Genomic DNA, 14,347 nt, shown 5'->3' on the forward strand with positions numbered 1-14,347 from the left:
ACCTTACACCAGTGACGTAACACAAGGTGATGGGATCTTATGCAGCATGTATACCAATACCAGTGTCAAACAAGACGTGGCACAAGTTAACTTCCCAGAAGGGTAGCGTCTCAACTGGTAGGTGTGCGTGTGTGAAACGATAAAGGAAGGGCCAGACGTCTGGAACAGGGCCCAGCCCTAGCAGAGCCCGGCTGCCTCAGTAAGAGGCGGGATCTTTGGTTCCCAGGGCGGGCGGGTCTCCACAGAAACGGGTTGAGTTACTGAAAGGTGTTGCAATAGCTGATACTCAGTATGTGTAAAACTGTACCCGTTCGAGCAGTCCTCACTGAGGAGAAGCCCGCGCGCGCTCCACTTCATACAGCAGGCGCAGCTGCGACGCAGGAGCCCGGGACCCCGGTTTCCTCTGTCACGCGCTGAACGTGCCGCAAATCATTGAGGCTTTCTCCTTTTTAGTTTCACTTCGGCTGCGGCTGCCCGGGACGGGTCGGTCTCCTGAGAAATCAAAGCCCAGGCGCCCGCGGTGCAGCAGGACTGAGCACGTAGTCCCGGGCGGCGGCATGAGAGGCTCGGCCACCTAGAGGGAGCCCCCAGCGCCATGCAGAAGCGGCCCTCCTGGCCGCAGGTGACGCCCCTGCGCCGGGTCCACGCTGGCGGCCCCGCAGACGGCTCTCGGAAGCGCTTCCTGCTGGCCAAAGTGGTGATGGCCGGGGACACGTGCGTGGGCAAGACCTGCATCCTCAGCAGGTACACCGAGAAAGCACTGCCGTCTCTCATCTCCACCATAGGTGAGCAACAACCCCTGTCACCTCGCCTCTCCCCACACCTGGTGATTCACCAACACCTGTTCCTTCAGTGTCCTGCCTGCACTCTAAAGCCCTAGCTTACGCTCTTGACCCCTTTTCTCACCCATCCGCCTCTCACTGTATGCATACCTTCTATTCTCTCCCTTGTACTCCTTCCAAGAGATCTCACTTTCACTCCAAGAAAAATAAGCATTGCATCTGGGAGTCTGGTTGCAGCGAGTCGCATCTGACTTTATTATTTTTTACACTTGTCCCTCAGTTGTGCTGACAGGCACATCTTGGCTTCAGGCTTGACAAGACCAGCTCCTATATCCTCAAGTTCCCTGCCTGGTTCTTACAAGCATAACCTGATCTGTCTTCAACTCTGCTATCTATTGTAGAAGAACTCAAGAAATGCTAGAGGACTATAGCGCCAGAATGGTATTTAAATATGGCCCTGCCCGTCAGACATACATACACATTGGAAAAGTCCTGTATTGTACTGGATTGCCGTATTTGTGCACTTCTACACGTCACCGATGAGGCTGCCAATCACTCTAATTTCAGTTCATGGGCATGTTTTCGGTTTCTGTCCTTAGAATGCCTTTGAATGTAATATGCCCCTGGAGGTGTTGGGTAAGGTGCATACCATTTTAAGTCATACTCCAAACATAGAAGGGGCTTGTTGAGCTGCAAATGTAGAAATCAAGGCCTATATGGCACGGTGGTTCGAATGGGCAGACTTGTGTATGTCATTAAGCAACCTTTGTATCCCCGCAAAAGAGTCTTGTTTAAAGGGACCTCACATTTGCATACATCCACCCTTTAAGTGATTCGAGGTCAATGTCATACCACTCTTAATGCACACCTGCTCTTGCTTTCCATGAGTTTCGCCCCACTCCTCTAACATGTAACACAGCACCCTGCTACTGTGCATTAGTCTGTTTGCCAATCTATATTTTCCTGTTGGTTTGCCACCCTGCTGTGCTGCCCTTCATTGCTCTGCCATACTCCCCACCCCCTTCCACTGTCCATGTCCGTCTCACCCTGCACCAATGGTAAGTCCAATAAAGTTAACAGCCATTGCCTGGAGTAATAATGGAACCCTCCTAGAGTTTGTTTTGCTATAGCCCTTTTAAGTTCCTTTACCGAAGGACATGAACCTCTCCCTCCCCCATCCTTTCTCAATGTTACCCTTTTCAGTAGCTGTTTGCAAGGCATGGCCCTGCTACCTGCCTTTATTTCTCTGGCTCTCCTGTCATTTTTAGTAAAAAAAAATAGCCTAAGCAGCCACTCCCATCTCACTCATGGTTTGCCACCATTACACCTTGAAACCATTTTGTCTTGGCATACACAAAATCACATCTAAGCCTTTCAGGAACATGCTTGAACGGACCAACCATCGTGTTCTCTACCCATGCCCACACTTCTAGAGGCAAATCTTGCAAAACAAAAACTTCCATAACCCCTTTCAACTCTCTCTAGCATTACTTTGGAGAGCATTGCATTCTTCATCTTTACACCACTAGACCTCCTCTATCTCTGACAACCTCAGTGGGACATTGTCACTTATTGCTACCAGATTGGCCACAAAGATCCTGGAATGCCCTGCTAAACCAAACTTTTGATTAGCATTTACTTTGTATGGTGGAGCAATTACGTTTGCAGCTGAGAGGAAGGGTAATGCCCAAATAAGTAATTTAAAATGCTGCCTACATTTTGGAAATAACCATCATTTGCGTGGTGTACGTCCAGATTTTTGACTTCACTGTTTTACTGCCTGTAGAACTCTGTGCAGGTTATACCTACGTAACCAATGGCATAGGGCCTGTGCTCCCCTTTTAAACATGATGACATCGTATCACCCCATACTGACATAACTTTCTTACCTATAGGTCCTTAGTATATGGTAGAAAGTGCACTCAGGGCCTGTAAGTTAAATGTAAGCAGTGATCAGCAGCACTGCAATGATAGTACAAACACGACTACATCCCTATCATTTGCAGTTTAAAACTGCAAAATCGACCTGTCAAAATGACCCCTTTTGACAGGCCTAAACCTTCTTTCAAAATATTAGTAAGTCACCCAAAAGTAGGTATTACAGCCAAAAGGCAGGATGTATGATATTAAAAAGTAGAGTATGTAAAAATTGCATATTAACCCCTTCCATGCTCATGACGGAACGGTTCCGTCATGAGCATCGGTCGAGCTGTGCTCATGACGGAACCGTTCCGTCATGACCACGCCCGTTTTCATTAGGGCTCAGCACCGCGGGGGAAACGCGGCCGCATGGAAGGGGTTAAGCATGTCTTTTTAGTGAAAAGGTCCCAAAAGCTAGTTTTACTGTAGCAAGGTTGGCTGTTCCATGCGAAAGCATTGGGATACAATGTTACATTTTGCAATATTATCTCTAGATAGGAAACAACTGCAAATTTAAGGCTGGGACTGTTTTTTAAATGCTTGTCACAAGCCTGATTCACTGGTGAAGATGGATTTGTAATAAAGATGTTGGGAAAGGTACTTTTAGAAAGTTACCCTTTCCATGACTAAGTCTCTGGAGGCCTATTTGCATGAGCCCCAGCTGCCACTTGACAGATGAATAGCCCCCTAGTTGAGATGTAACAACAGCTCCCATAGCTTTTCACAGGTCTTGGGTGTGGAGAGATCTGTCTGTTCCTCTGGTAGCACAATTATCTTGGCTATGCTCAAGAAGAATGATTAACTACCCCCACGCAATCAGGCACCAATTCCAGTGGGAGAGGAACTGCCCCAGAACTGTCTTAGAGTGGCCTCACAGGAGGGATTACGCATTTCCCTGGCCAGACCTCTAAGGTGGGTACAGCAGCTCTGCACAGGGAAAGAAAGGCTCTGCCATTTTGGTTTTAGGCAGAGAGGGAAACTGTGAGATTGTTTGCAGTTGGGCACACAGGAAGAGCTGCAAAAGCGGGGAGGGTCACTCCAGGGAACTTGTACCACATTGGCTAGAGAGTGGTCAGGAGATTTCCCCCACCCATAAGCTAGTGCCAGGTATAAATGTTACATCGCCTGTAGCCTCCTCAAAACACTTTCTGGACACGTGAAAGAACAGAAGAGGGCTGGACTTGCTGTCTGTAACCAGAGAAGAGGCTAAAAGACTGGACCTAGTCTCCCTTTTGTACCCCAAACAAAAAAGTGGGCTCCAAGGGTCATAAGGCTGATTTCCTATCAAAACTACAGGGACACAACAAACTACAAAAGGCCTTTTTCTGCAACTTTCAAGCTGACCAGTTCCAACTGTACCTGCCCTAGACCCGGGTGATGGCTTTTGCTGGAGTGAGTGACCAACCCGTCAAGTCAACAGATAAAGGCACAGGGCCACTTGATTTAAGATTTGGTTGCTCCTGCTCAGATCTTTTCCAATTTCCATAGCACCTTATCTGATTCAGTGGGATCTCACAGCGCAGGAATTCGGCCTTGTAGGCCCTGTTTGACTACAGTCTAAGCCTAGCATCACTAGAAGAATCCAAGCTCCAGAAAATTAACAAAGTAAAAAGGTAGAAATTTTCACATGCGAAGGCACCTAAAGTGCCTCGCTAGTGAGGAACCATCCTTGAGTGCAAAATTCACATTTCTTGTGCTTTGAGCTTTCATGTCAGAAGTCAACAGCTTAACTAGGACCTTGTACAACAGCAGTCCGATGACGTAGAGCCCTCTTTAGCCACCGCCTGCTACCTTGCCCCACTGAGAATTTTTGACTTCCATTTCAGAAATGATGTCCGAAGGTAAAACCTCCAACTGGGTTGAACGTGGTTTCGGAACCACACTCTATTTCGGTCAGCCTCATCTTGTGCCTGTGTACCGGTCAAGCATAACCAGATGACCAACGTTGGGGCTTAAAGCTTTTCCCACCTTCTTTGCACTACCCTTTATCAAGATCTCCTGAAATATAGAAAATGACAAGTCAGCCAATAATTCCACCCAACCTTTGACCCCCAACTTTCTTTCTAGGCTAGCTGTATTGCAGCTCAATATTTTTACTGCATGATGAAATGCACTTTCACTATGCATCTGGACATCTTTGTCTTCATCTTTGTCTTCCCAAGCATTTTCCTCACAGCACTCTTTTACCCCATTCCCTCTCTCTTGTGTATTGTCAATTCCCCATTCTATAAGCATACTTTAGTCTGAAACAATTAGGGATAACTCAAGACTTTTCATTCTTTGATGTCCCTTTAAAGATCACATTTCTCTTTACCGTCTGTGATGCACAAGCTTCTGCCCTTGAAAGGGATTGCAATGCCCCTTGTTCTTACTCACCCTTTTTTCCTTCTGTCCTCTTCAGTACTGCTTGTTGCCACAGCTTATTTTTTCTTTCAGCAATAAAGGAAGCACAGAACAGACAGACAGCACTATCATACAGAGGGTCCACAAATCCAGCCCAACAAAATCATATAGTTGGTAGTTTTACTTTCACTTAATGTAAGCAGTGCACAATCCCCAGATGGAATCCTCGGCCAATCCACTGCCCAGTTGCACTTTTCACCTCCCTGTCTTTTCAAGAAGACTCTGTTCATTTCAGCATCTCTTGTTTCAATGCCTGTTGATACCATGGGTTGAATACCAGTCAAAATAGTGATGCTGTTTGTAGACAGTACCTCCGAACATTTGTCTTCCCCCCACATGTCTTTGCCTTACTACCCACCAGAACCCTCAGTGATGGGAGGGGCCATATTAGTTGAAAATACATAAATAGTTGGAGTTTCAACTTCTTATAGTATCAAGTTAGTCTACATGTTATTTGGGTACCACCTTCACAGCTCAGCTGGACTTTAGGGATATATTAGGGAACAACTGGACAATCTAATGTTGCCTATATTTAAGGTATAGGTTAGATATGTTACTATATCAGTCCACACTTCCATCACTTGGAAAAAGGGGGAAAAGCTCCAAACCAAGCCTTCATCATGCAAAACATGGGATACAAGTTTCCCCTACCGCATCTCAACTTGACAAATATCTTCTTGTAACACTACCTCTCTCATCCCAACTGCCATCCTATACAGCTTCATTGTTTGCTACTGGGACTTTTGTCTAGGTTTACCGACTCCTTAAAGTCCCATGGGGCATGTTGCTGTGACACTGAACATAGCAACTGAAGATGCTCACTACTAAGTTTTGAGGCAGTTTGGGATATTTGAATAGTTTTCTATCAAGAGACAGGGTAACAAGCCTGAAAATAAATTACTCTTTTTCCAAAGCTGACTGCAGCTTAATTTTTATCAAAAGAGGCACAGGAATGGTGCAATCACCCAGGAAGCCCCTGACATGTTTTCTCCTTATTAACATCCTCCAATGCAATGATTATATTTGTATTTGGCTCTCATAGAGTTGTTCATGGGTTTAGCTTCATGGTCTTGTACTTGGACATTCACACCTCGAGTAGGAGCACCAGAAAATGAAGCCAGTAACCACCTTCCTCCCTACAGTCGCTAAGCACATAATGTGTGCATTGTCTTAATTGGAGCATCATCTGGGTCTTCTAGGCGCCATACATTTTTTCTCGGCTCAAAAATACCCTAGCTGATGACAGCTCTATTACTAACATTGGCCTTGATTTCATCTGTACAACTGAATGTTGTGTATGTCTATAAAAAGATATTTGTCTTGTATTAGTTTAGTGAGCCCCACTTTCACTTTCCCTGACTTGTTTGTAAATTATTGTTTGCCATGTACGAATTTCCCCTCTTCTGACATACCATATATTACTACCAGTTCATAAATCACATACATCTTGGCGCATTGTCTTGCATTTTCTCCTGAAGCTTAAACATCTGCTTTCAAGATTAAACAACAGCAGACGTGAATTCCAAAACAAAGGAAGGCTTACATAGAAAGTTCTGCTGTCTCCCACCCTCTCTCTTTGGTAGCCAATGTGCAGAGAAAATTCAAGCTGAGAATATTTTTGGAGTGGTGCACAATTTGTTTTACCCACTGAAATTTAGAATAAAACATCCTTGAATTGTAGCCTGGCTGCCTCTGGTAGAGAGTTCAAGTAGGTCAGGGATGGTCAAACGTGCAAGTCCTACAAACATGACCCGTCTTCACATTCTGTATTACCTGGAGCTCCCAAGTAAATATTTTGGATGTCGGAGGTGGACCATCTTTCCACAGTTAAGTCATGAGCCGACTAAGGCTGTTATGACTTCATTGAATCCCTCATTAGTCAGAAACTGGATCACCTGGTGCAAGACTTTCACATAAAAAAATGCTCAGGATTCTGAAATAATATGAGGTGACATTGACTGATCTTTATTGATTTTACACCGCAGTCTTGACTCATCTACTTAGTTGGCATGCACCCATATTTAGTGAAATTTCCCCAAGCATCTTTATTAGCCTAGATCTAGACGTTCTGCTTTCTCTGGGTTACTTTTCAAGCAATGGCAGCAACCCATTCCCAAACGGCTGTCACACATGCACAAAAAGCTGTTGTATTTATATCAACCCATCACCACCTCAGAGTCAGGAAGATATGTGTCATCTGAAGTCATAGCAAATATGTAGCATAAGAACTAGAAAATGTGAACCAATAGTATGAAAGAGATACTAAATAGTTTCAGAGAAATCGATGAATCCTTGGGAAACTTTGCATTGCATTGATTGGTATTCTTATTGGAATGCTGAGTAGGGTACAGCCTTAAAAAGGTCAATCAAAAAGAGGCAAAAGCCATTGACTGATGACTTCACCCATGAAGTCTGAGACTGAGAAGGCAGTGGCCATCATCCTATAATTAACCAGGACTGCATAGGTGCACAAGCCATACTTGCTAATTGTGGAGGGAACCAGAACATTTAGTTTAATCTTCGAGTTGCATTGCTTCAGTAATTTCTAGTATTTTTACCATTACAGAAATAGGATGACCTTGTTGCTTTCGAAAATATAACCTTGCCTGTTTGAAGACCGGGGTTACAGCTGCAATTTTAAAGCTAATAGGATCCTGTCCTGCTACCAATAATTGATTGGAGTGAAGAAATGAGATGTTGCGGTTTGTGTAAGTTTAGAGGAGCCTTGAATGGTTTGGGCAGTAGCATCTTGGAAGGAAGTTCTTTAGTAATGTTAAAGATCGCAGGTTCTTTAGGTCTTTTAGAAGGTGGAAGTAAAATCGGCTTGTTCTTGTCTGTGCCACCAAAATTTAGTATATAGTATGTTTTGTATTGAAGCACTTATATTCTAAAGGAGTATAATCCCCCCTTCACTTATTTTCCTGCCTTTTTGGGAGGAATGGGGTTTCAACGCAGGGGGCAGGTTATCTTTACAAGTGTTAATATATTCACTGTTGCCAAGAAAGAACTATGCAGCAGTTGCCTCTTAAGACTTTTACATCAAATCAAAAGACAGACAAAAGGCATTTTTGGAGAGAAAGTCGGCTTGCAGTGATAATATGCCAGAGGTAGCGCTGACATTCACATAGTACACTGTCAAACCAGTTGTCTTCCCGCTACACCTGCTACCTAGAATCAAGTGATGTTTCACACCCGCAAGATCATAATGTTAGCTCAATTATCTTAAAGCCCTTCGGATTTGTACATACAATTCCTTATGGCACCCCCACAAAAGCTGATGTACAAAGCAGGACCCCCGCATATACATCATTACACTGCTTCCCTCTGGATCCCAAGTCTGCTCTTTGGAGAGACTATTAAAGGATCTTGATTTCAATAAATTGGCCGGTTTGGGGACTTTCGGGCCTTCAGGGAAGACTGGACAAAGGTCCCGTTTTTTTTTATTTTTACTTCTTCATAATTCACATTCCAAAAATGAAATCACGTTTGACATCAACAGATTTGAATTTTTTTCTTTTAATTCTTATAGAGCACTCATAAGAACAAAGTAAAAGTGAAAAAGCTGCAATAAGCCTGTAAAAAATAATAGAATAAATATTTTTGTCAGGCCCTCCGAAAAAATTAGGCTTGATTGCTTACAACAACAGTTTATTCCAGTGTACAGGTCCCTGCGGGTTGGGTGATTCCCAGACCCACATATATCACTGCTTTTTCTTGAAGAGGTTAAGGAGCAAATTATCTGTTGAAACGGATGCAGCTTACTGATACATAACGGCAGAAATAAGAGGTGAGCACCAAGTGATCAGGTTCATAAAAGAGTCAAGGCATTAGGTTAAATAATTTTAAAAGGAGAGCCTGTTCCACAGCCTGCTAACGAAGTGCTTTATGCACATGGTTGTATGTGTGATCTCTCTTTTGCAGATGGTAGATCCCCCGAAGTACCACATTGTGTACATGTTGCAGTTTGCCAAAACATACACTTGGAGTTCTATGAAGAGACTGCTAGAGTAGTGAAGTCTAGACAAATTGCAATCAGCCACAAAATGCATGAATCTAAAGCAGAAAAAGTGTGCAGCTCATCTAAGGAGAAGCAGAAAGTAAAATAAAGTGCCACACATTGTATTGACCAGAGCACTTGAAGTAAGATTGTAGACAAGGGTGGCATGCAAATTAACCTGGAGAAGTAACACAGGAGCATCTCCCTTGCTCAAGGCCAAAGGTGAGGCCAATGGAAAAATAAAGATAATTTTTTTGATTTTGTCCAAATAAGTCCAAAATAAAAAAAAGAACACATTCTATAATTTGGGACCAAATATGACTATATCCCAGCTATAGGATATTGTTTCCCTAAGTGAGTTCGGCAGCTAAAGCAGAAAGAGAAACTCGAATTAAATTCGCTACATGCTAGCCTACTGTTGCAACAGGTGTATTAATTCTGCTCCAATTTAGCTATCTTTTCATATTATATCTTTGAAGCCTTCAAACTGTAGCAAGCCTCCACCTCCCTCCACAACCTATTTGGGCTCAGAGCTGCCTCATGTAAGGGAGAAGTAAAACCAATAAATAAAAACCAGTTTAAATTAGCTAAATTTAACTCTTGATTTAAAGGCACAGAAGAGCAAAACAAAAGTTCCCTAGTCCACTGTTTGATTGCAGCTCAGCTGCAAAGCAGGTAAAGACAGATGAAGGCTGCTTGTCTCATTCTAGAACATATGGAGCTGAGGGAGACACTGAGGGAGAGCGTAGAGTGGAAGGAGAGAAAGAAGAGTGAGGGCGATGGAGACTGGGGGTAAGGTGGAGGGAGAGACAGAGAGATGGATTTGCCCTCAAGGTTACAGAAGGATCGTTGCACCAAGCACATAATCCAGTTTAACAGCCTGAAAATGGTTTGATCCTGAGATCTGGGTGTTAGCTCACGATGCAATAATGCAGAGGACATATTAACATTGCTGCGTATAAACTGCAAGCTTGTATAGACCGGTGCTATGAAAAAAATAGGTACACATTTGGCTAATGTATGCCTGTGCACATAGACATGTATGTTTTCACTAGGAGTAGGAAAAGGTTGCCGCAAACAGGCGCATCAGTTTCCTGAGGGCAGTACTTAAAGATTTTTCTTGAAGCAAAGGTGGTAGTGTAGGAGAAGCTGGTCAGTGATGCGCCAGGCTGCTCAGTGAATGCAGTTACCAGATGACTCTTTTTCACCACTTCTGTCTAATCCAACTGAACCTCTGTAAAATAATTTGTAAAAGAAAAGGTCAGGGCTAGAGCATTACGTATGTCGTGACATGGAGTCCTCTCAGTCCAAATAAATTCTCTCAGTTGACTGGAGATTTCAATTCAGGTTGGCAGGGTACCCTGGGCTTTGAGAGAAGTTTTGTAGGCTGTCCAAGTGTCTCTGGATCCCAGAAGAGGAACTGAGAGTTTTAGAGCTCAAAGCGATGGCCGTCAGATATGCTTTGAGGATATCTGATGGTCAACATAAATGGACTGAAAGCCTGCTGAAAGGCCCCTTCACAACTGGATGATAAACTCCAACAGCCGGTAGAGTAGGTTCCAGCGATTCTGGTGGCTGGCAGGGTGGAGTTAAAGGTCTGTGAGGGCCTCCTGAGAGTCTCTGAGAGCCACCCAAGGGCTTGGTAGAGTCAGATTAGTTCCTATCAGGACCTGGTGAAGGTCTGTTGGGCTCCTCTGATGGTCTGCCTAGGGTAACCTATGATGGGCTGAGGGCAGTTTCAGGGTAGTGGTGGAAGGTGTGGGGAGATGGCAGACTGAGCGCTGTCAGGGTGGATCTGTGAAGGACTGTTTGAAGGCGTCTGAGGACTGGCAGAGTCTCTGAGGGTAGCTGTAGTCTAACCTGTGTTATTCTTAGACTTAGCCACTGGGCTTTAAGGGCCATCCGAAGGTCTTTGCAGGTTAGGTAAGGGTTGCTGAGGTCTGGCTGAGTTAACGTGAATGGCAGCTAAGAGTGGATAGGAGCTGGCAGATGATCTGTAATGGAAAACATAAGCTGCTCTTAGGGGCTGGCTCAGGCTGAGTGAGTGCAGTTCTCCCGGCTGCCAGAAGCACCCCAGTGGCGTAATGGCCTGTGAAGGGGGTCTTGTGAATGATAGGGGACTCCTGAGAGATGACAGAAGCTTTAGCACCAGGACCATTCCACAAACGTTCAAGTAGCCCCCTTCCCCAATCCTTCCTCTGACATACACTGTTGGGGCATAGCTAGAAGGGCCCAGTGGCTGGCTCACGGCCTCCCCCACCAACATGGCTGCATACAACTGTGATGTGTGACTTGTCACTGCCTGTACTGCACCTGTTTTGTTTGTGAGGGATTCCTACATTATTAATACCGCCACAGTGTTTGGGAGAAACGCTGTATTCAGTGGCCTTTAAAGCGTACCCTATTGCAAACCAGGGAAGCGGGTCCTTAGCCCTCCCTTGGGTAATGTAAGACAACCACAGCTGGGGCAGTCGGACCTCAAACCTCTGGACTCGGGTGCCACGTCACCTGCTGTCCTAAACATCAGTCACCTGCTTGCACCAGTCCCTGTTCTGTGACTGTTCAGTGTGCGCGAGGGATACTTGACTACTAGTTTTGCTGTATGCGCTGTTTATTTGGAAACTATTTACTTTGAATGTTCTGAACCATGTTGACTTTTTCAAGGACATTGGCCCTGTGCAACTGTCGTCGGCATTTAACTTTTGTTTTGCTGACATCTCCCATTCTGTACTGTTATCATTTTAGGTTACTGGAGTCACAGGTCCTGCCACAAGTACCAATGTAGTCTAAATGTTTTATTTATAGATGTACAAAGTATCACTCGTAGTATCGCTCAGCGTTGTAGCCGTGATGACGAAACCTGCACCTATTTATAAGCTGCTCTCATATCGTTGTTCAATGTTTTTTTTTTCAATAATTCAATACATGTCATTATTTAGCACTTAGATTATTAAAATAAATGTTACTTTTCTCTGCTTATGGGACAATGGCTGTTACTAACCCACCACACTACTATTGTCAGCGTCAGAAGCTTGACTAGAAGAAAGGCATTTCCACATATTCTGCCATGTCCTGGTGGCCAACTAACAGTAGCCTGAGCATGTGATTATAAAGTCTCTCCTCACCAACACTTGATAAGCAACTTGATTCCGGTGGGGGTTACCCAAAGCATGCATGGCTTCATGCTGTAGTGCCTTTGGGAACCTCATTGGTTTGTGGTGTAAACTTAAGACCTATGCCTAATGGTCTGATAGACTATGACCCCGAGTACAGATTGGCTGAATAATTGTGACATGTATGGTAAGCTTGTGTCGCACTAGTATTGCAATTATGAGGTGTGTGATAAGCAAAACACTTCTGTATTTTTCCCAAGTTGATTTCAACAGATTAACTGTGGTACATACATAATCTTTATTATCGCCCATTTTCAGAGCAATAATTGTAATTTGGTGCTATTCATTACCCCTAATACATTCTGGTCCTTTAGGTGTTGGGATATATCAGGTGTGATAAATATAGCAGCCTTTTCCTGGTCGACCATAATCTGAGCCTTCGATCCAAAATGTGTCTTAATTTTTTTTCTCCAAACATTGCAGACTCAGACTGAGTTCACCAAACTATAGGCTTGATTTCAAACATTGAGTGGCCATAAAAACGTCATAAATATGGTAGGTACAATTCTAGCCTTTCAGTGCCAGGGTTTTTGCAAAATCCAGTGCCTGGGATATGGTCCCCTATGAAGATTTTACCTACCAAATTACACACATTTTGCACACCTCTACATTTGACTTTAATGTATTTGAGCAAAACATGAAGCATTCTGGTGCGAGCAAGGCTTTCTTTTGGCATAGGTATCTGTTTTGATGTTAAAATAACAATGGAAATGAGAACCATTTTTATTTTTTCTTCAAAAAAGTCATTGCTCAATAATGTATTTTTCTAAGACAGTGGAACATACATTTTGAACACTCACCGGGGAACAGCTGTGCTGCATGTTTTATCAGTTAAGCAGATTTTTCCTACTTGTAGGAAATCCACCTTTTCTGAGGAATCACCCCTTATTTTTACCTTTTGCTGAACCCTCTAGTTCTGATGGCTTTACAACTCTGTGCACTTTACACATGCTACCCAGTAGCGGAGTGCCTGTGCTCCCCTTTAACCCCTTCGATGCTTGTGACGGAACCATTCCGTCATGCCTCACGGTTGAGCTGTGCGGATGACGGAATGGTTCCGTCACTACCACACCCGCAAATGGAATGTTCAGCACCGGGGGAGAATCGGCACCGCAGGCAAGGTGTTAAACATGGCCAGAATGGTATATTCCTAATTGGTATATTTAATTTACCTGTAAGTCCCCAGTATATGGTACAAGCTGTAGCCAGGGCCTGTAAGTTAAATGCCACTAGTGGACTGCAGCACCCGATGTGCCATCCAGTACAGTGGCTTGAGGCCTAGCCTGTGTTGCCTAGCTGTGAGATGACTCCTCTGAACCTCACTGACTGTGCAGGGTCGGGGCTGTGAGCAGCTTTTTTTACCTTAGTGTCAAGCCCTGCTTAAATGTCAAATCCTACTTGACAGGTCGAAAATGTTTTACGTCTAACACTGGGCGCGCACTTGAAAGTAAACAGCATGCCAAAACATTTCCTGTGTATCCACTGCTGGTTGCTGGAAGCCCCTACTTTTGTTCTACCAGACGTCTGTTTCTGGGTTCATTGTGAACACAGAATTTATCTCAAAGTGGATTTTAGTGTTATATTTAGTAGGACACTAGGATTACCATAGTACACTCCCCACACCCTCCCCCACCACTCAGAGCCCAAGCTGATTGTGGCAGTAGACTTTTAGTATGTTGTAAATGCCCAAATTAGGTTGGGTTGGCTCTGGTAACGTTTACCTCATTGTTTAGGGTGTGCCCTGTAATCATTCCAACGTACTAGCTTGGGCCAATCATAAATGTAGCAACTGCAGTCCCCCACTTGAGAACCCTTTTTGGACCTGAGAAAGAACAGAAGAGGACTAGACCTGTTGTCTGTGACCTGAAAGGAACCCTGAAGGACAGAACCTGCTCCCTATTGTACACAGGACAAAAACCTGGACTCTTAAGGTTAATAAGGTTGAAATCCTGATCATGGTTCAGGGATGCAGCCAGCTACAAGAGGCCTCTCCTAGAACTGCCCAGCTGACCTGTGACAACTGGACCAGGACTGGAACCTGCTGTTAGCTTCTGCCGGGCGGGCACCCTGTG

General features: G+C 44.3%; 1 protein-coding gene across 1 annotated transcript in view; it reads left to right on the plus strand.

Annotated features, from left to right (window-relative positions):
- Nucleotides 1–259: 259 nt before the first annotated feature.
- Nucleotides 260–14,347, plus strand: part of LOC144828830 (ras-related protein Rab-10-like) — a 116,284-nt gene continuing 102,196 nt past the window's right edge. The window contains exon 1 of the mRNA XM_078687357.1: nt 260–785. Coding sequence (XP_078543483.1) covers nt 596–785 — 190 coding nt within the window. The 5' untranslated portion in view covers nt 260–595. The remainder of the gene's footprint in view (nt 786–14,347) is intronic.

This window comes from Lissotriton helveticus, chromosome 4_1 (assembly GCF_964261635.1).
Source record: "Lissotriton helveticus chromosome 4_1, aLisHel1.1, whole genome shotgun sequence".
NCBI classification, from domain to species: domain Eukaryota; kingdom Metazoa; phylum Chordata; class Amphibia; order Caudata; family Salamandridae; genus Lissotriton; species Lissotriton helveticus.